The sequence below is a fragment of the Panthera leo genome, chromosome A1 (assembly GCF_018350215.1).
Source record: "Panthera leo isolate Ple1 chromosome A1, P.leo_Ple1_pat1.1, whole genome shotgun sequence".
Classification (NCBI taxonomy): Eukaryota; Metazoa; Chordata; class Mammalia; order Carnivora; family Felidae; genus Panthera; species Panthera leo.
The window spans coordinates 126,727,193-126,750,706 of NC_056679.1; the positions used below are offsets into that span (position 1 = coordinate 126,727,193).

Consider the following 23,514-nt stretch of genomic DNA (forward strand, 5'->3'; position numbering starts at 1 on the left):
GATTTAATCTAAGTGTCTTAACTGAGTACATACAGTTAACCACTTCTCTACAGCATGACAGTGTGTATCTACAAAAGTGCTCTTGTTCATGTGTACTGCGGGCAATGGGATCCCTTAGACCATGTGTTTGACATGGATTCTGAAGACTGAATAAGAATTACTCTGTAACCAGAGGCAAATGGAAGCTGTGGAGTTTGATTTTTACATATTTTTTTAGTTTCCTGAGGCCAGAGTTCTCTCGAATGACAAAACCTCTTTGCTCTGGCTCATTTGGAAAACCGATATTTTATTTTATTTTAAAAAAAGTTAATGTCTATTTATTTTTGAGAAAGAGAAAGACAGCATGAGCAGCAGAGGAGCAGAAAGAGAGGGAGATACATAATCTGAACCAGGGTCCAGGCTCTGAGCTGTCAGCACAGAGCCCAATGTGGAGCTCAAACCATGAACTGTGAGAGCCTGACCCGAGCTGAAGTCAGATGCTTAACTGACTGAGCCACTCAAGAGCCTCCTCCTACCCCCCCCCCAAAAAAAAACTGTTGTTTTAAAGGGTTGTAGTGTGTGTGTGTGTGTGTGTGTGTGTGTGCACGCATGCATGCACACTTGAGATAGATGATTTTTATGACAACCAACAGAACAATATTTCAGAGACATTGAAAGGGCAAATTTAAAAAGGGAAATGTGATATTGACTAAAAGCATATGGTTCCTGGTTTTTACAGATCTGTTTTGAAGAACCCAAGATCTAGGGAAGGGACAACAGCCCCAGTTAAGCCCATTGCTTGACCCTGAGTATAATCTTTCTTTGCCTCCCTGCTTATTCATTTTCTTTCCTTTTCACTCCCCTCTCTATTAAGCTATAAAACTCTTGGGGATAGCCACTTTCCTACAGCCACAACTCTTTTCTTTGATCATACAGGATGGCAGTCTGAGCTAACCTCACAAAAGTGAAACACTGATGGCAGCCTCAAGAGCAGATCCCCCAGACCACCCTCCCTCCACTGCCCCACGCATCACCACCACCATTTTCAGGCATGGTGCCCCCATACAGCTCCCTGGGCCCCTCATGGTCACCTCCAGTTCTGCAGCCTAGAAACCCCACCCCATTCTAGCACTGAGGACCCTCTGCTTCAGTCTTGTCCCTTTCTCTGACATGAAGGTTAAATCTTGCTTTAGACAGAGGAATATTTTCATGACCCATCCTTATTTTTTTAAGTTCCTGACTGGGCCCAATAACAAGAAGTAGAGAGAAGGATTATTAAGAGAAAGCTTAGTAAAGCTTCTTTCCATTTTTCCTTTATGAGAAACAGGAAAAAAAGAAAAACCTCTTGGAAAACCTGGATGTGAATCTGTATTCAGAAAAAAAAAAAAAAAAAGAGGGAGGTTAGAGAAATGACCAAGGACACAGCCTATGGTCATTAAATAGGGTGGAACAGTTGTTCAAAGTGAACCTCCACCCGAATACCTTACCCTTCTGAGTCTCTGCTCTCCCTTTCCCTCCATTTCATCCCCTTTGCTTCTGGGACACTTGTCAGAAGCTTTGAAAGTCATGGGCCCTCACCCTGCCCATTTTAATATGAACTTTTCAAGCCAAACTTTATCTCTCTCATGAATGTAGCAGCTTAAGGACAAGGTCTAAAGTCCCATTTATTTCTCTCCCTTAAGATGGTGCTGCTCAAAATGTGGTCTAAAGCCCAGCATTAGCATCATTTCGGTGCTTGTTAGAAATTGAGAATCTCTGGGTGCCTGGGTGGCTCATTTAAGCGTACAACGTCAGCTCAGGTTATGATCTCAAGGTTCATGATCCCTGCATCGGGCTCCGTGCTGACAGCTCGGAGTCTGGATCCTGCTTTGGATTCTCTGTGGGTGTGTGTGTCTCTCTCTGCCCTTCCCTGCCTGTGCCCTCTCTGTCTCTGTCTCTCTGGCTGAAAAATGAATAAACAATAAAAATAATCTTAAAAAGTAAATGCAGAATCTCACACCCTACCCTGGACCTCCCAAACCAGAATATCTAGGCATAGAGTGTAGGAATCTATTAAAGCAAAGCTTCCAAGTGATTCCGGTGCCTGCTAAAGTCTGAAAAGCATAACCCTCTCATGTAGACCCCACTGTCTTGTTCACAATAGGTGTTTAATAAACTCCTTGATTTGAATGTAGTTGATATATTGCACTATGGAGCCAAAACACAGCTCCCTGAGAGCAGAGACCCTGCTATGTCCCCAGCTCCTCACATGATGTCTGACGATGCATTTGTTAGCTTAAAAGAGAATTGGATAGTATTTTGTTTTGGCTTTGGTTTCTCTCCCACTTTAACCTTTTCTAATTAAAGGTTACAAAACAGCAAAGAAAATTACAGTGAGGACTGTTTAGAGAGTAATTTTGAGATAATACATCAGTGCTGTGTGGGGTCAGGGGATCGGGGAAATAGAGAATAGGAATTAAAGAATATTTACCATGATTAAAATAAAATGCTTAAAAAATACATCGGTTCCATGTGGATAATTAATGACATCAATCTGCAAGTAATAATACCTTCTATTCATATGGCAATCCGGTTTTCAAAACTCTTTGGACATTTTTCTCACTGATCGTTATAAAAATCTGATACAGTATGTTCTCTTAGGAAGAAGCAGAGATTAAAAAAAAAAAAACTGAGAGAATAGTTCTGGTCCTCTGAAGTAAGTACAAAAACTAGAACCCAGGACTTGGAATTTCTATTTTCATGGGATGGTTTGCATTCCATTTGTATCATACAGTATCTGAGTGTTTCTGGTAACTTCCCTCACTATGTCTCCATGTTAGTTTCTTCATCTATAAAAAAGGGAGAATCATAGTATCTATGTTATACTGTCATAGAAATTAAATTACATAAAAATAAATGTAAACCACTTAGTACGTTGCCTTGAATAAATTAAGGGTTTAATAAATGAAGCTATTGTTGTATTATCATTTTTATAGTTTTTTTAATATTACAATATTATATTTGTTATTACACTACACTGACTCCCACCAGATTGACCACTGCTCCTTAGGTAGGTTAGCAAGGGCCAGGATCTTTTCTATCTCAGAAGGGGTTCTTTGTTAACTTGAGGGGACATTTATGGCATTCAGTCAGATTCTCAGGGCTGGAGTGTTTCTGAGTGTTGCCCTTCCGAGGGTCTCTGCTCATGCTAATTCTTGTAGTCATGAAACCTCATACCCACCAGGAAGATTGGGTGTAGGCTGTGGTCATAGTAGTTCTTTCTCTGTCTCAATTTCAGGCTGCCTGGTGATTTGAAACACACACCTTCCTTGCATCAGCTGTTAAGTTGCTATGGTTAATTTCTTTTAAAAATGAGGTAAATCACAGCTATTACCCAAATATAAAATAGACATGTGTCAAAAATTTTATTTATCTCAGCAACTAATGATGGAATAAGTAATATATTGCCATGGGTTTAAGAGAGTATTCAGGGGACACACATGGAGGCACTCAGGAATGCTGAAGCAAATTTACCAATAGTTGCAAAATAGGTTAATAACCACGGACCAATGATCATTTGTAATCCAGACACAGTTGACTTGCATTTCTATTTCCTATCAGCAAGACTTCATTTATATTATTACCTGTTTTCTACCATCTGCAGAGCTGTAAAAAAGATCAAAGACCATGAAAAACAGATGACCTGGAAAGATGTACTAGACACAGCCCCCAGTAGTCTTCTTTGCCCACTTCAGAGTCTTTGACAATTTTTCTCTGACAATGATCCCAAAAGAGTGGGCTAGTGATAGAGGAACGAATAGGGGGTATAAGTAGACCCAGTTTTCTTGTTTCCCTGCCTGAAAAGGATGTTTCAGGGTTAGTCTTCAAAGGGGCTACATGGACCTTTCTCCTTTTCCTATCTTTATCTCCCGTTAATACCCACTTCCCCTTTTCCTGCAGCTCCTACTCCAAAAGTCGTAGAGACAGGCGGTCCTACTCCTCCTCTTTAGAAGTTTCACGTTCCCCACAGGCAGAAGTCCCCCCCCCCACCCCCACACACTCCTGGTCTATCTTAATGTCTTGCAAAACTCAGTGCTCAGGATCTGGCTGAATATGTATGGAGATTGTCTTTTACTCAGACACTGGGGCTACAAAGAGGAAGGAGAAGGTTCTGGTATCTGAGTGAGGGCAGAGCAGATGCTAGATTATTGGTTCATCTTCCCCTTCAGCAACTCTGATTACTTAACATTAAGAAGGAAGCCATCTCGTAAAAGACTATGAATTACCCCAAAGAGAACAGACCCTTGTCTAATTTGAGGAAAGGATATTTCTGTTACCATGACTTTGGCCTTGGCTGTTGTGGAAGAATAAAGCCAGGCACTCGTGAGCAGAGGATCCAGTGAAGGGGACTCTGTTGTCCAGCAGGAGACGCTTGGTGCACTTAGTTGTTGTTTTTCTTTCTTGCATAAAAGAAGAGCTTTGTCCAATAGTTACTACCTCACATAAAGTTTTTAGAAAGGGAATTTTTAATTCTGAAAAATAAAAACAAGATAAGTTGTAAGAGAGGCATGATGGAAACAGGCCCAAAATTGGATTTAGACTAACAACACAGAATCTAATGTATGCTCCAAGGTAGTTCCAGGACCCTACTGATCAAGACAACTGCTTCTCCAGTTCTTCAAATAAATGCTCAGTATTGGATCTCATCAACAAACAGATTTCCTGCAGAGAGGCAAATGAAACAGATTCTTCAGAACTTCTAGTTCTGCTCATTCCCACAACGATGACACCATATATATGAAGATTTGGGGCATTTTTGGTTTCCCCAGGAGATATACTATTTTTTATTTTTAAAAGATCATCAAATATTTACTGTATGCATTTCTTATGAAGTCTTGTGTTTAGTAAAATGTAGTTACTTCTCTCCCCTGTGGAAGAAGTCAGCATGTTAGAGAAATGCAGGCATGGGGAGCCTTGGAATGTAGATCTATATTGGCCAATAGATAGGTTGTTTCAATCAACTCTGTCCGCATCTTGAGTCTTCACTTTGTCATCTACAAAATGAAGGAGTTGGATGACAGCCTTCTAAACCAACTCTTTCACCATGTTGAGGTGCTAAGTTACTCTTTGAGGTTGGGGCAAAAAGGAAAACGTGAGCCCTCCAGGCTGGACTGATGGCTGGCCACACAGATGGCTTTTGCAGGCTGTGGAGGGGACAACACTTGCCTCCCCATACCATGGACCCTGCCAGGATATAAAAGGCCAAGCTAAACTCTGCTAGCAGTGTGTCCTAAAAGGAGTATGGTGGGGCATAGGCATTTCATATGATGGTGATTTTTCTCCTGTGCTTTTTAAAATTTTTGCTTATATTTCTGAATTAACTTCTTAGCCATTTTTGCCACTTTCAGTCTATCATTTGTTCATTTATTTGGTCAGTAATTAAAAATTGTTTAAGGGGCACCTGGGTGGCTCAGTCATTTAAACATCTGACTTCAGCTCAGGGCATGATCTCATGGTTTATGGGTCAAGCCCCGCTTTGGGCTCTGTGCTGACAGCCTGGAGCCTGCTTCAGATTCTGTGTCTCCCTCTCTCTCTACCCCTTACCCACTCATGCTCTGTCTCTCTCTTTAATTTATTTATTTAAATAATTTAATTTAAGTAATTATTGTTTATTTAAAATAAACTTTAAAAAATAAAAAATAAATAAAAACATAAAAATTGTTTGAGAATCTTGTAAGTACCAGACACTATATTAAATGCAAGAGATGTAATGCTGAATAAAACAATTGAGGTCCCTGCCCTCATAGAACCCATACACTAGGGGGAGGATGTAGCAAGTATAAAGGCCATAGTGAGTGAAGTACAGGGTGCATGTGGGCCCGCAGAAGGGCCACCTAGTTCACAGGAGTGTGTGTGCTGAGAATGGATGGAAGAAAATGATACCGCTTGACACAGAGGCAATAAATGTGAGTTAGACAGGAGCACATGTGATAGCTATAGGTGGATTTCTTACAAAATTAATGAAGCTTAAGTTTAGTTGCATATCAGTAAATGAGATATTTTTTAAAAAGAGGGAAAAAAAATCGGAGTTAAAGAATTGTTAATTTTCATGATGTAAAATCCATCACAGTGGTCGATGTCAGGGTGCAAACAAGTTAAAGTCAGCAATACCCAAGAGCCCTTAATATTTAACAACAGTGCTTTTGAGCCAGTAGTACGAGCTCCAAACAATGCCTTTTAGTAAGATTTGGGATTCTTACTTGGACAAGCTCCTTCAAAGTGTCTTAGTAGGGATTCCCCCAGTTATATGGTCTGGAACAAAAATTTATATAAAAGTAGTTTATCCCAGAAGTGCAAGAAACAGGTACAGAGAGGTACAGAAAAGAGCTCGGAAAGGGAAGGAAGCCAGTAAAATCTGTATTCCTACTGCAATTGGTAAATAGAACTTAATCCTGCCTGAAAACTCTGGGGATCATTGTGACAGCAGCCTGAGGAAGAAGGGAGCTGGGATTTCAGTACACCAACCCCTGTCAGTTCCTGGCTGAGATCTGCTATTTCCCTGTTACATTCAATCTCCCCTGATAGGCAGAGTGTCCTTGCGTTGCTTTGGAGACGATTTTAAAGCAACTTGCTGTAGATATTGGCAGTTGGAAGTCAGCTCGCCAAGTGCAGAAGGGGTATGTTATGGGCAGAGCGCCAACATCATCTGCTCCATATTGCCTTGTACTTAATCTGTATTTGTAATTTGCATTACTTAAATTGGGCCCTCAAATTTTTATTAGTTTTAGGCCTTAAAAAACTCAGAACCACCCATCGCAACAGCTCTTCTTTGTTGAAGAAGGCAGAATATATGGGAAATTCAAAGAAATTAATAAGTCTATGTAAGAACTGGGAGAAAGGAAGATAGTTAGAGGCAAAATGAAAACGGTAGGCCACGCCCTAGGAAGGGTGTTATATTAAATACAGCTCTTCTAGGTTTGGCTGAGATTTGCTGGCCCCTGCAGAACTCAGCTGGGCTCTCAGCTTGCCATTTCTGGGACAGGCTGACAGAGCAGCCCCATTCCAGGATAGCTCTTTCCAGGATGAAGAGCAAGAGTATCAGAGGACTGAGGGAATCTCACAATGCCTTTGTTGGCTGTGGCTCACCAGTGGCTCATTGTCACATCTCCTCGTGTTCCATTAGCTAAGATAACTCATTTGGCCCAGTCCAAAGCTGATAAGGCAGGAAAATACAATCCACCTACAGGGAAAGAGCTGATGACCCAGTGAGGTAGTAATACAATCTACTATAGAATTTTCACCAAAATGTTAGTGATTATCTGGAGACAGTGATATTTCTGGTAATTCTTATTATTTTAGCTTTTTCTATTATTAGAATCTTTAATAGGAAGATAATAATTTTACCAAAAACAGTAAACCTATGTCTTTTTTTAATAATTTATATATACACAAACAGAAACCAATTTGATAATTTATTGTTTTATATATATAAATATATATATATATATATATATATATATAAAACAATATATATTGTTGACAATAAATTGTCAAATTGGTTTCCATACAACACCCAGTGCTCATCCCAACAGGTGCCCTCCTCAATACCCATCACCCACCTTCCCCCACCCCACTCCCTATCAACCCTCAGATTGTTCTCCGTTTTTAAGAGTCTCTTATGGTTTGGCTTCCTCCCTCTATAGCTTTTTTTTTTCCTTCCCCACACAATGAAATACTACGTGGCAAAGAGAAAGAATGAAATATGGCCTCTTGTAGCAACATGGATGGAACTGGAGAGTGTTATGCTAAGTGAAATAAATCATACAGAGAAAGACAGATAGCATATGTTTTTACTCTTATGTGGATCCTGAGAAACTTAACATAAACCTGTGTTTTTAAATAACAAAATAGATGAAATATTGGGAGCATTTATTTGAGGATACTTTTTTAAAGTCTCCTTTTGAAACTCCTTTGGTAAATGAGTTATGTACATCTAAAAATTTAGTCCCTCAACTTTCTGAAACCACCTATAAGCCTTTATAGGATATGTAAATCATTGCATTTTATTATGTTCCTATTGGTTTCCTTACCATTACTCTCTCATTTTAAACTTTCTTTGTATCTTTTTTTTTCTTTTATAGTGTTTATTTATTTTTGAGGGAGAGAGAAGAAGAGCACAAGCTGGGGAGGGGCAAAGAGGGAGGGAAACACAGAATCCAAAGCAGGCCCCAGGCTCTAAGGTGTCAGCACAGAGCACAACAAGGCCTCGAAGCCATGAACCATGAGATCATGACCTGAGCTGAAGTCAGATGCTTAACCCACTGAGCCATCGAGGTGCCCCCATGGGTATCTTTGCAAACCACTTACAAATTCTTTGGGTGTTAGATGGGAAGTAAGGAAACCGATTATTTAAAATATAAAAAGGAAAAGCGTGGGGAGTCATCCCAGTAATTCTCAGCCCCAGTTCCACATACACATCACCTGGAGAGAGATTTTTTTTAATTCCTAAGATGAAGTCCCTAGAGGTTATGATTCAATCGTTCTGCATTGGAGTAATTAAAAACAAAAACAAAAACAAAAACTCTATAAGCATTGAGAAAAATTGAATACATGAATGATTAAATTAGTGAGAAAGTAACAGAAAGGCATCCCTATGTGATGAGCAGTAGTAGGCTGGGAAATTCCCTTACAAATTAGAAGTTGGCTGAGAAGCTATAGAGCTGTAGGGCTCCTGGAGGTTGAAGAGAATAAGGGAAATAGATGCTCCTGGAGGCATACAAGCTTCCAGAATTAAGAATGGGACTGCTGTTACGATCTGTTCACTGGGTGAGGAAGAACAAATCCTATGCTCTTTGACACCCCACTCTTCCCATATAAAGCTCAAATCATACCCTAGGAGAGAATTGCTTTTTTGCATCACAGAAACATATTTTAAGGACTGTTTTTCAGAACATTGTGACTAGCCAAAGTCCATTCTCTACAACAGCAGGTTGAACTCCTAGGAAATTACTTGCATACCCAAAACAGGGAAGAAGGGGTAATGATTGAGAAAGTTGATTGGTTTGTTTACAGCTCTCCAATCATAAATTATTCCATGCAGAATTCATTCATCTATGTGTAAAATATGAAAAACGTTTCATCATCTTTTGCTTCATAATATGAAACAAAAGCAGAAAATAACATAAACCTTCTCTGTATATGTTTATGGAGGAGATAAAATAGAAAAATATATGGTGTTGGGTTTTTTTTTTTTTGTTTTGGCTTTGGTTTTACCTAATAACAGATTTTTTGATAACTGTGATCTAATACTGGTAAGGCTTTCTTAATTGCCATTTGTAGAGTAACCATGGTGACAAGCATATTGCTTCTGATTCCATTAACCTTGTTGAGATTAACCATAAATCCCAAAGGATCTTTTGCAGTGACTCAGAAATAAATCATCTTTTCACATGTATGTTATTTGGTGACAGCCACGTTCTTTAAATGTGTCTCTAACCAACAAAGAAATAAGACAGCCTCTAATGAGGTGATTAAAAATCCATCTCCCAAATAAAAAACTTTACAAAATACAGCAAATGACCAAAAAAGTAAACACATGGAAATTATAGGACTAATAGTGTATTGTATTTGTAGAGTTGTTTACAACTTTGAAAGGATGACCCCACCCCACCTAAAACCACATTTGTCCTGCAGCAGCCACAGAGAATGAATACAAAATGTGTTAGGCTCATTTTATAGATGAAGATATTGAGACTAAAGAATGCAGAATGATTTCCCCAGACTCAGTTAGTATTAGAGCTTTCTTTTAAATTGGTTGAACAAATTGGTAGGATTCTGAGTTGGGAGACATGGAAGTTGGATTAACATCCCAACATTCTTCTGACCTTAATTCATATTATGTCTTGATGAAATAAGTGCAAGTCAGGGTCTTTCTTAACTCATGGGGCTTATACTTCATCTGCAAATTTTCTTCAGTTAAGGGAGTACTCGGAGCTCATTTCAACCTTTGTCTTCATAAATACCAAGAAAACAATGGCATTTTACAGAATCTAAGATACACAATTTTTGTATGTTAACATCTTTGAAATTGGAATATGTCTTATAATCAGTGGCTTCTTACAGTCACTGTGCAACAGTAGCAGAGATGAATTTCATTGCCTGAACATGTGCTAACTTAGTCATAGCTGCTTTTATTGTCATTACCTCAAGTGAGTAGCAGAAAGGGCTATAAATTTAATGTGAATGCTCATGTTGGAGTAATGACCATCATTTCATTTTTTCTTGAAAAGCAACAAGCTACAGGACTTAAGAAGGAAAGTTAACAACAAACAGTTGGGTTCATTGACTTTAGTATTGAAATAGTTATAGAATGATTATTATGTACTAAGGAAAGCAACTGAAGATCTGAAAATTGCTAAAATCCTCAGAATACATAAAAGAAATCTCAGAGCAATAAGAAGCTGATGTGAATGAGAAATGTGTCTAGCAAGACTATTGTGAAAGCATTGTGTCATAGTTTCATTGCTACTTAGTTTTGTTCTTGGCCATCCATCAAATCTTCATTGCATAATTCATAGCACCTTGGATTCTATGATATGTGGTAATTCATAAATCAATCCGCATGATTCTGATCCCCTCTAGCTGGTGACTGAAGTTTGCCTAAAGCTACTCTGTTGGTGGTAGACATCATCAGTAAGTCCACAGTAGTCAAACCAAAGCCACACATTGGGTATTTGCACCCCTGATTCCAATGATAAGATTAACCACTTCTGATGGCAAATAAATCTTCTGTTCATCAGAGTACAAATACCCCAGACCATAATTTTAATTGGTTAAAAAAAGAAAATGGTTTCTATCAGCTATTGAAGGTTTTTAGATAAAGGTTTTAAATAATTTCCTAGTAACTAAAAAAAAATAACATTATTCCCTTGACAATTTAGGATATTGGGGAGGTTACATTAAAATATTAGTAAAAAAGGGAAAGGGAATGGTTTTGATACAATTATGGCTATAAATACGTTTTTACAAATAGGGAATGGTAAATGTTGTGTTTGCATAAATGTATAGCTTGTCACAGTAGCCTAAGACCCCATGGGTTATTAAATCAGCAGAGATGAGACACTCATACATGTTGAATGATAGAAGTACACATTCCATCAACATGGCTTCAGAGTACAAATCAGCCAAGTTGTTTCTTCACTTTCACAAAGGTATACCCTGGTTAAGTTTATGCAAACAGGGTTGCAGAGGATGGTTGCCTAAGTTAGGAGTGCTAAATTTCTTCAAGTGAGCATTTGTCCCCTGTAAACTCAGAAAGCCATATCCTTTATATCCTAGCCTCAACCCCGTCCTTACCAAAAGACACTCTCCTGTGACTCCCCTATCACTAACCTCATTCTGGTTATTTGATTTCTAGCTATGTGCCAGGATAACTTTCTTTATTTGGTTCCTAACTGTATGCCAGGATAACCTTGTCTGTTCATATAAGGGCTCTCTCCCTTGAGCCTTTCCAGGCATAGCCAAGGCCAAGCCTTGACCAATAAGACCTATATGAGTGGAGGGATAACTTAAAAAATACCTGAGGAAATCCAATTAGATTTGAGTTCCTTTGAAAGAACCTGTGGAATTTTTTTGTAAAACTATGTTAGCCCTTGAAATTTTGTGTGTGTTCATATATAGCATGCATTTTTACTCCTTAATTCACTATGAATTTATCATTTTTCATAGACCACAAACGTAAGTTGAGGTGAGAGAAAATTAGAGTTTTGAATGCTTGCTTTTATTTTCCCAGTTTATAGATGTATGCTGAATCTCCTGTTGCTAGCAGGGAATTGATTATTAACTTAGGTATCACTATTAGAAAGGTCATGTCTCCAGATTTTTCTGATAAAATATACTTAACTTCTGAGACGTTCACATGGGACACAGCCATTTTAATCTCATTTGAAAACTTGTACTTGGTTCAGGGGAATGCTCTGAAATAAAACAGTATCTGCCTTGTAGCTCTAATCATTATTCTCATAAGGGAGAAATAGTGATCACATCTCACTGGAAGACGACCTGCTAGAGTTTACTATTTGCCTTTACTCTCTTTACAAGTTGAGAACAGACTGTCACATTTCCTATTTAATAATCCTGAAAGACTTGACAGTTGCTAAGCAGAAACATTTCTAAGCTTTTCTTTTTGACATTTTACTTTCTTTTAAACTTCTTTTAAACTTCTTTTAAACTTTCATCGTTTGTTTTTCAGTGTTTTAGTATCTCTTTCCTGACCACCCACTGAGTGCTAGGTCTTTTCCACATATCTTAGATTGTTGTTCTCAAATAAAAACATGACCAGCAGGAAGGGAGGAGTAAAGAACGTGGCTTCCTTTCATCTTTTTCTCTAAAATGACAACAAGCACACAAGAATTTCACTTCTCAAAATAAGTAGCATGGTTACATGGTTAAGAGCATAGGCTTGAAAGCTATACTAACCTGGTTTTGATTTCCTCATCTGACACTTGACTAGCTGGCTGTTCTTGGGATAATCTCAGTGGTAAAATGGGGAGGATAATAATATCCCTCTGATTCTGAGGATTAAATTCATGTCACCTATCTGACCTATTTAGGACTATACCTGCAAATATGAACTATCACAATTCTATCTCAATTTCAAAATCAGAAGTTGGCTGTGTTCATCATGATCCATACTAGAAACTTATTCAGAATTCTGGATATCCTGCTTATAACTTAAACTACGAGCCCATTATATTGTAATTTTTATATTAACCTGGAATTTTTCTCTGTAAAATGTAAAGCATGAGTATATTAGTTGTTAGGATCCACTTTTAAAAATTAACATTATCGGGGCACCTGATTGACTCAGTAGACTGAGCATCTGACTTCAGCTCAGGTCACCATCTCACAGCTCCTGAGTTTGAGCCCTGTGTCTGTCTCTGTGCTGACCACTCAGAGCCTGGAGCCTGCTTCGGATTCTGTGTCCCCATCTCTCTCTGCCCCTCCCACACTCACACTCTGTCTCTCTCTCTCTCAAAAATAAATAAATATTAAAAAAAAATTTAATATTTAGAAATTAACATTATCCCCATATTTCCTAGGCCCTAATTGTCCTAGCTCTTTACATTGTTGTAATAAGGGAAAATGACTTTTTTCGTGTGATGGACTGACCAACCATTTTGGGTTTCCTGGAACTGAGGAGTTTCTAGGAGCATGAGATTTTTACTGCAAAAACTGAGAACATGGTGAGCAAACCAGGATGGTTGGCTGCTCAGAGTATAAAGATATTAGGTAGAGGTAGAAGGAAGAAATAGTAGTAATGTTAATATCACCAAATAAAACAGAATTATTATTTTAAGTTTATGTATTTTGAGAGAGAGAAAGCACACATGAGCAGGGGAGGGGCAGAGAGAGAAAATCCCAAGCAGGCTCCATACTGTCAGTGCAGAGCCTGACATGGGGCTCAAACCCACAAACCTCAAGATCAAGACCTGAGCCGAAATCAAGAGTCAGACACTTAAGTGACTAAGACACCCAGGCACCCCCAAAACAGAATTCTTAATACAACACCATTGTTCCCTGGATTTTTGATTCAGTCAGTCTCTAAGTATCTGAAGGATGAAATTGCACTGAACTAATTTATTCTAAATGTCAGGCATTTGGGCTTCATATTTTGCTATTATCCTCATCTGTAGGACATATTCCTTCTCTTTCATTTTATGTTGTTCTCTCCTCTGATCATTTTTTTTTTTTTTTGCCTGTTCTTTTTAGGTCAACTCAAATTAAAACATACTCTTGGGATAATGCCCAGGTTATCCTGGTTGGGAACAAATGTGACATGGAAGATGAGCGGGTCATCTCAACGGAGAGAGGCCAACATTTAGGAGAACAGCTTGGTAAGTGATAAATTCACACACGCACACGCACACACACACACACACACACACACACACACACACACACAAACCAGAGGTTGGTAATTATTTGTAATACTGCACAGAGTAACCACTAATTGCTAGGGTGGGTGTAATGAAAAGACTGTCAACTTTGAATGGAAACCAACATATCCTTGGTAAGTAAGAAGTGGATCTCCTCCCACTTTCTCTGGCACTGTTAGAATCCAAGCATAATAACAAAAGCAAAATAGCCAGAATGTTGATCTAGTACAAGGTATTCAAATTCTTTTTCATGAGAAACACAGTTTAAGCCTTGCCTGCTATTTTTTTGTTGCTATTTTTTTCCTCCATATGCAACATTTTGTGTTGAGTGAGCACTTTATTATAATGTGTGATTATTGTCTGGTTTCTACTTGAGTTCAGAAGCACAAATAGGTCATATTATTGATAGTGGTTCTGGAGACATCGCTGACAACTTGTTGCTGTTAAAAATGTCTTTGAGATTCCATCTCCTCATCTCTCAAGAATGAGTATCATGACCCAGGCCTACTTTACCAAGTTTTTGTAGATAAAACCAAGGTAAAAAATAGAAACTAGCTTTAGAAGTCGCAAAGCCATTTTAAACACAAAACAGTGTGTCTTGAGAGAAAAATACTTGAGTGAGTAGGGTAGAGTTTTGGTGCACAGCAGGGACTCGTGACTGATTTTCAGCTCAAGGCATTTTATACTGAGCACCTGTTATATGCCCTGCCCTATGCCAAATAGCACAGGGAATACAAAAATGTATGATTCACAGTCCCTGGGCTCAAGTTGCTTTCAGTCAAGCGGGAAAACTGGAGATACGCATAGAAAAGCAGAAACAGCAAGACAATAAAAACAGGATAATTAACTAGGAGGTATACACCAAAGGGAAAGCAACAGGGGGAAGGAGGCAGATCAGGAGAGGGGTGCCAGGGGGTATGGGAGCAAAGTAGGACAGTAGGCAGATAAAACTCAAAGCAGACAGGACACCTGTAGAGAAAGTGTGTGGAATTGAGCAGAACAGCTACAAAGAAATGATTGATGAGAGGACATAGAGATCATATGGGTTCAATGCCAAGATAAGGCCTGAATGGACCCTAAAGGAGGACAGAATATGAAAAACATAAAGGGGAGAGGAAACGTTATGAATAAAGGGCACAATGGAGCAAAGACATTTAGAGAATGAGTAAAAAAAGTTAGAACCTAGCATAATATTATGGAAGTGGAGAGTGGATTTGGGAAACAATTCAAGCCCTAGAGCAAAAGAGCTGGAATTTTTTTTTTTATTATTCCTCTCCCTCTTCCTTCCCCTTCCCCTCTCCCTCTTCCTCCTTACACAACAGAAAACTTGGAGGTATTCTTAGTAGACTCTGGCTCTCCAGCCTTTTTGGCCAGTACCTACAGTAAAAAACATGTTTAATCTAGCAACCCAGTGCATATGTATGTACAGAGAAAGAATGAAACAGAAGTTTCACAAAGTATATTTACCCTCAGTAGATGAGATTCACTCTGATATTTTTCTATCCTCTTCTGTTTCTCCTTTTATCTTTTAATAGTGGTCTCAACCCACTATTGATTTTAGGACCTAGTGATGGGCCTCAACCTACAATTTGAAAAGCACTGCTATCAAGGGGTGCTTTGGGAGTATTCAGCTGATACTGGGCAGCACAGATTAGAAAAGCAGAGAGCCTCTCATTGGGTCACTTTATCATGTGGTAATCTCATAAAAGAACTATGAGCAATCCAGTCTGAGAGCTTGAATATTTCTTCATGAGATCAGTGCTCTCATCAGTGGCCCTAAAGGCCATTACCCAATGGCCACAAGAATCCTTCTATCAATGTTTGTGGAGCTGCCCATGAGAAAGTCACATAGCTGACGTCTTGTCTCTCTGTGGTTGCTCTTGAGCCTTTATCATTTCATTCAGAGGGGCTCTCCCATTCTATCACTTTAACAGTGTTTTTTTTTTTTTTTCTTAAGTCTGAAAACTTGGCACTCTCTTTAATCCCCTCAAGCACTTCAAGAAGTTAGGGGTGGAGAATAGGAGGTCTCCAAGAGAGAAGGGAAACCTAGGAGAGGCTTAGCAGGGTGGTTTCTTGAAACCCTCTCTTCTCACCCTTTATTTTCTTCACTTGTCAGGCATATGCCACATTGAGGGCAGGGGAACTGCTCCACAGATAGAAAGTGCCTCTATATATTAACCTGAAAATTGTTTGGTTCAAACAAAAATATATTGAAGCCAAGTACTGTTTAATGTTAGGAGTACAAAAGAGCCTGGTAACTGCATAAATTCTTTACTACTCTAATAAAGTAGTAATTTTACTGGGTAATTTACTTGGGTGTTCCAAAGTAAATTACTTGGGTGTAATTTACTTGGGTGTTCCAAAGTAAATTACTTGGGTGTAATTTACTTGGGTGTTCCAAAGAGCAGGTTATGGAAGGAAGCATTAGAATGATGGAATGCAGGGTGCCTGGGTGGCTCAGCCCTCGAAGCATCTGATTCTGGATTCCGGCTTAGGTCATAGTCTCACAGTTTCTGAGATCAAGCCCCACATAGGGCTCTGCACTGACAGTGTGGAGTCTTCTTGGGTTTCTCTCTCTCCCTATCTCTCTGCCGCTTCCCCACTCATGTGCATTTTCTCCCTCTCTCTCTCAAACTAAATAAACATTAAAACAAAAAAATAATGATGGGTATGCATCAAGAGGGTGACCTTTATTAGAACGCCTATGACTGGCATCAACATAACCCCTTTCATATAATACAGAGATGTAGGAAAGTTCCTGAAATTGTGAGGCAGAAATGTTTTACACTCCTGTGCAAATGGTTTCTAATTGACTTTTTTTTTTTTGCTATTTAATATAACCCATCAGTTGTCATAGCAACCAACACTTGTACATTCTTAGAGAGTCATTTACCTCCTTTAATGTGGCTTGTTCTGATGACTGCACACACTTCGACAAATGATCATGAGAGATCATTTGTATGGAAATAAAACCACTCTCACAATCTAAATTATTTTAAAGGTTTTTGCTTTATTTTTAAAAAGTACTAGTAAATCTCCAGAATACTCTCACATAGACACAGAGATTGGGCACTTCTTTTTACTTGTCATTTCCACATTTGGGTGGATGGTTGGAAATAACTGTTCCATCAGTCTGGTTACAATTAATTCTTCATTGTGGACGGTTAAACCCATGTAACATTTGCTAACCCTGATGAGGGTACTTGAAGGAACTCAGTTGTAGCTAAGGTATTTAAAATCTGTGTATGGCTGCTGCTCTTGTTAATGCAGTTTAGTTCACCAGACCTCTACTAAGTGTTTACAGTGTGTCACCTGTTAGGAATACCATACCCTACCTTCCAGGAGTAAACATAGTAGTACCTGAGATAAAGTATACAGACAGCATTTTTCTGGCTTTCTCTTTCCTGACTGTTCCACTTGGCCCTGTTGGGTATGCCCTCGTTGTAGAACTTGGCCTTCTTTCCTTCCATCCCATGTTGCCCTCCGTTCTCCTCCCTCCCGAGTCATACTTTTTGTTTTCTTGGAAGACCCCTCCTCTTTCTGCTACTTGCACTTTGGCTTTCCTTCTTGGGCTTACCATTCTTCATTATCTCCATGTTCCCTTAGATGTTCCTATCCACTTCCATGGTTAGACATACAGACCATGAAAACCAAATCTTTTTTTTTTTTTTAATTTTAATTCCAGTAGAGTTAACACACAGGGTTTTATTAGGTTTAGGTATACAATGTAGTGATTTAACACTTCCATACCTTACCCAGGCTCATCACAAGTACATTCCTTAACCCCATCACCTGTATCATTGTTCCCTGCCTGCCTTCTAGTAACCATCAGTTTGTTCTCTATAGTAAGAATGGGTTTCTTGGTTTGTCTTTTTTCTCTCTTTTTTTTCTTCACTTTTTTGTTTCATTTCTTAAATTCCACCTATGAGTGAAATCACGTGGTATTTCTTGTTCTCTGACTTACTTCACTTAGCATAATACACTCTAGCTCCATCCATGTCATTGCCAATGGCAAGATTTCATTCTTTTTCATGGCTGAATAACATTCCTGTGTGTGTGTGTGTGTGTGTGTGTGTGTGTGTGTGTGTGTGTGTGTCCCATCTTCTTTATCCATTCATCAATTGATAGACATTTGGGATGCTTAAAAAATTTGGCTATTGTAAATGCTGCTATAAACATAAGAGGGAATACAAGCCTTTGATTTAGTGTTTTTGTATTTTTTAGGTAAACACCAGTAGTGCAATTACTAGAAAAAAGTTGCATTTCTAACTTTTGAGGAACCACCATACTTCTTCCACAGTGGCTATGTCAGCTTGCATTCCCACCAACAGTGACAATGAAATCTGGTTCTAGCCCTGACCGCTCCCTTGAGCTGTAGATTCCTCTATCTACCCCCATAGCTGTGCTTCTTATTTAGGGTGGTCCTGTAACCATCTGCAGCTAAATTGTCTGAGCTTCTTTTTCAAGTGCACATTGTCAACCCTCTCAAGCCTGTTGCAGTAGAGTTTCTAAAGTGGAAGCCCAGAATCTAAATTTTTAAGAAGCACCCTCTGAATTTCACACAACAGAATCACATTTTAGAATGAGGGCTTAGATTGTGGCAAGTTTTCGGAGAGAGTAGAGAATTGCTCCTAGAGCTTTACAATATCTTATAGCTGATTCTCTTCTTCTAATGCACGTTTTCAACATTTACTACAGATGCATGTAACTATAACAATATATGGGAATGTTTTAGATTTGTATTTAGTTTAAATAACATTTATAATATGCCAATAATCTAAATAAATGTACAATATAACTTAAAATTTGAAGGTAAAACTTAAGTTAGAAAAAATAGAAATAAATTTTTTCTAAAATGGAAGTCACTTAACTAGAAATAAGAACAAATAAATTTATAGAGGGGAAGGGATTTGTATTGCTTTGAAATTATAGACGAAAGAATATTTGAACTATTTTTGTAAGCCCTGGCAGGGCAGAAAGTACAGAAATTCTGAAGTTTGCCAAAAATGTAGTCAAAGAAACAAAGACTGAAGATAAATTAAAATTGAGAGAAGTGATTATTTTTTATAAATAATTTGTAAGGATCCAGTTTTGAAATGTTTCTAATTTGGATTAATATTTATTCCTAAAGCAAATAATAGATACTTATTCCCTATTACTCTGCATTCAAGTAGTTGTCATGATATTATGTGCATGCATTCCTAAATTCCAGACCCTTCCTCTGTATATTTTCCCTTGTCTAGTACAGAGACCCCATGAGGATTTCTGACAACTATAAAATATGTTAACACTTGGCCACTTTTCCAATCTGAAATAATTTCCCTACCATTTTACCAGTGTAATGACTTACTTTGTTTTGGTTATTCATCTGACATATATTTATTAAACACTGACAGTGACATCAGGGAGTCATAAAATATGTATCTTTTCTGTTAGGAAGCTGAACATGTGTTCTGTATATCAGAAATATAATTAATATCTTGAGTACATAAATTAAACAGCTGGAAAACATCAAAACAAGTGCAATTTGAAGGGTGGAGGAGGGACATGGAATTGTATGAGTCAATAGTTGCTTCTGTTTTAGGAATGTGAAGACCGACAAAACTCATTCTGTCTATACTATGAAGCACACTGATTCCATAAAGACTAGCTTAACTGATCCCTTCAAGGGAATAATCTGTTGAGGCAGAAAGAGGTAAATTAAAGACAAAGAGAAAAGGATACTCTTTCACATCATAAAGACTATACTAAAGGAACTGTTTCTTGTTGTAGTACAGACAGGATATATAATTACTTCTTAAAAGGTCTAGATAAATCAAGGCAGCCAGATTCACTATGTCTGAAAGTGTTTGGACTCTCTGTGGACATTTCTATCCTATCAAGGTTAAAAATTTGGGCGCATTGACCATACTACCTCACATGCCTTGATATTACTGGTGGAGACAAGTTAACTGAGATCAATGGAACATCATTGTAACTCAGCCAGGAAAGTCTGCCTTTTTGAGTTTTAGTGATTATTCTTCAGATTCCTGCTGAACCTGGGGTCCCTAACTTGAAAATTCTTATTCCGGGTTTCTGTAATCTGCTCTGTTCCTATGAATCTTTTAGCACAAACCACCCTAGTCTTTGGCTGCCAACCCAGAGAAGAGAAAGCAAGGCAATGATTATAAAGTGAAATTATGTTATCCTGGGAAACCATGAACTTTTGGATCCATGTGGTCTGACCCTAAGCAGCCAGATTCTCTTCATATGTTTTTCATTGGACATAATTATAATAATAGCATTATACCTTCCCTGACCTCTAAACTCACTCCTGAGTCATTGTATCCTTAGTACAACTTTGAGGTACAGAATACGTCTTAACTGAATTCAGTTTTCTGTTTTACAGTCCAGGTGGAAATTAGTTCCTATATAACTAGTAAGTTGATTTAAACTCTGTTCTTGGATGCCACAGTCTTCCAGTGATCTACAGACTTCTAGTGGAAGATGCCAGAAAATGACTACATCATTAATTAAGGATAAATTCTCTTAAATGCAATCTTATCCAAATACATAACTTCTCTTTTCAACAAATGCCAGTCTTTTGGAGTCTCCTCCAAAATTAGTTTATTAGTTAATTAAAACTAGAAAACTCTTTAACCATTCTGTGCTTTCTTTTTCTTAGTACCTTTAGAATTTCTTAGTACCTTTAGAACACCAATTTAGAGCATCTGTATTCAAGACCACTTAAGGAAGTTCTCTTCTAAATAATGAAAAATCAAAAAATTGTAGAGTGTGCTATTATCTTGATGGTTTTATGCCCTGAGCCATATCAGACTGCTCTGAGATTGGGAATAACAGATGAATTAACTCAGAAGTCACAGGTGGGCCTCAGAACACTGATAGGATCTCTTTCTTTCTCAGCCATTCAAGTCACATAAAAGCAAAGCAGGGAGAGGGAAATAAATCTAGAAGGAAGATTGGATCCAGAGTAAGGATTCTGAAAAAAAATCCCAGTACTCGAGCCATACTCAGGCCAATTAGTTGGAATCTCTAAAATGGGACCCAAAGTATTTTTAAATTATTTTTGTTGAAGTATAATTGACATATAACATCATATTAGTTTCAGGAGTAAAATATAATGATTTGATATATATGAATGATATATATATATCATATATATATATGTATATATATATATACGTATATATATGTATATATGTCTATACATATATATGTATATATACATATATATCATATATATATGATATAATGAATGATATATATATATTGCAAAATGTATATATATTTTGTATATATATATATTGCAAAATGTATATATATTGCAAAATATATATATATTGCAAAATATATATATATATATATATATATATATATATATATATATATTGCAAAATGATCACAATAATTTGAGGTAACCTGTTACCATACTTAGAAATTTTTTTTCTTGTGATGAGAACTTGTAAGATCTACTCTCAAAACAAGTTTTAAATAGGGGCGCCTGGGTGGCTCGGTCGGTTAAGCGTCCGACTTCGGCTCAGGTCATGATCTCACGGTCTGTGGGTTCGAGCCCCGCGTCGGGCTCTGTGCTGACAGCTCAGAGCCTGGAGCCTGTTTCAGATTCTGTGTCTCCCTCTCTCTGTGACCCTCCCCCGTTCACGCTCTGTCTTTCTCTGTCTCAAAAATAAATAAACGTTAAAAAAAAAAAAAAAAAAAAAAAAAACAAGTTTTAAATAAAAAATACAGTATCATTAACTAAAGTCGCCATGCTATACATTATATTTCTGTGAGTGAATTATTGTATTACTGGAGATTTTTATATTTTGTCCCCCTTCACCCATTTTGTCCACCCCTGACTCTGAGCCTTTGATAGCCATCAATCTGTTCTCGGTATCTTTGTGCTTCATTTTTTTTTTAAATTGAAGTATAGTTGACATGTAATATTACCTTAATTTCAGGTGTGCAACATAGTGATTCCATAATTACATACACTACAAAATACTCACCATGGTAAGTGTAGTTATTATCTGTCATCATATAAAGTTATTACAATACTACTGACTTTATTCCCTATGCTGTACTTTTTATTCCATCATTAATTTATTTTAAAACTGGAAGTTTGTACTTTTTAAGTCCCTTTCATGTATTTCACCTCTCCCCATCCTCCCAGCTCTTACAGCCATCAATTCTCTATATTTATTTGTCTGTTTCTGTTTTGTTGTTGCTTGTTTTATTTTTTATGCTCCACATATAAGTGAAATCATATATGTGATTTCACTGACTTATGTCACTTAGCATAATATCCCCTAGGTCCAGCCAAACTGTGATAAATGGCAAGATTTCATTTTTTATGGCTGAGTAATATTTCATTGTATATATACCACATCTTCTTTATTCATTTGTCAGTGGACACAGTTGCTTTCATATCTTAACTATTATAAATAATGCTTCAATAAACATGGGGTGCATATATCTTTTCAAATTAGTATTTTTGTTTTCTTTGGATAAATACCCAGAGGTGGAATTAGGTATCACACACTACTTCTGTTTTTAGTTTTTTGAGAAACCTTATTACTGTTTCCATAGGGGCCCTACCAGTTTACATTCCCACCAACAGTACCCTAAGGTTGCCTTCTCTTCTTGTCCTAGACAACACTTGTTATTTCTTGTCTTTTTGATACTAGCTATTCTGATAGCTGTGAGGTAATACCTCAGTGTGGTTTTGATTTGCATTTCCCTGGGGATTAGTGATGCACATCTTTTCTTGTGTCTGTTGGCCTTCCATATGTCTTCTTTGAAAAAAGAAGATGTGTGTTAAATTAGATGAGTACCCCTCAGACTGATCCTTCGTGTTTAGCCAATGAGCCTCTTTCATATAAAGTTTGGGTGTCTCTCAATTGGCTATCTCTGCATTAGGCCCTGGGATGTAGGTCTGTGTGCAAGCCCTTTAAGAGCTTTTTCTCACTTTACTACAATGTTGTAGGTATCATGGATGCAAGCCCCATTCATTTTCAAAGCCAGATATTCTGGAGGGCTTGTCTCTCAGGCACAGGTCATAAAATTTTGATACCGTATGTGGGGTTTAAATCGTGTGCCCCTCAATGAGAAGCTTTGGGTTTTGAGTGCCTTCCTCATGGTAGATTGCTAAGCCAGGAATTAAATTTAGGTCAAGATTGTACCCCAGCTTCTCCTACCCACTTTGATGTGGCCATTTTCCTGTTCACCCAGTGAGTAGGAATCGCTCAGCTGCTTTTTAGATTTTTGTTCCAGAGGATTGTTCCATATGTAGCTGTAGACTCATTATGTCTGTGGGAGGTGAGGTCAGTATTCACCTGTGTTACCATCTTGACCCAGAACCTAACTATACTTTATTTAAGTCTCAGGTTATTCTAACACATGGTCATGATTGAGACCAGTGATGTACAGGGAAAACCAACAAGCCAAACACACACACACACACACCACAGATTACTCCAGAACTAGCAGAAGGAAGTTGTGCCAAGTGATGCTTTTCATGGTTGGCAACCATGCTTCTCTGCCTCAGGAACCCAGTCCACAAAGTTGGCTTCCTACTGACCACCTCATGTGCCACCGTAGTCTGGCCTCCTGTGGCCCATAG

General features: G+C 38.0%; 1 protein-coding gene across 1 annotated transcript in view; it reads left to right on the top strand.

The window, feature by feature from the left end:
* Nucleotides 1–23,514, top strand: part of RAB3C (RAB3C, member RAS oncogene family) — a 259,697-nt gene that overhangs the window by 201,693 nt on the left and 34,490 nt on the right. Inside the window, exon 3 of the mRNA XM_042906319.1 lies at nucleotides 13,729–13,853. Coding sequence (XP_042762253.1) covers nucleotides 13,729–13,853 — 125 coding nt within the window. The remainder of the gene's footprint in view (nucleotides 1–13,728; nucleotides 13,854–23,514) is intronic.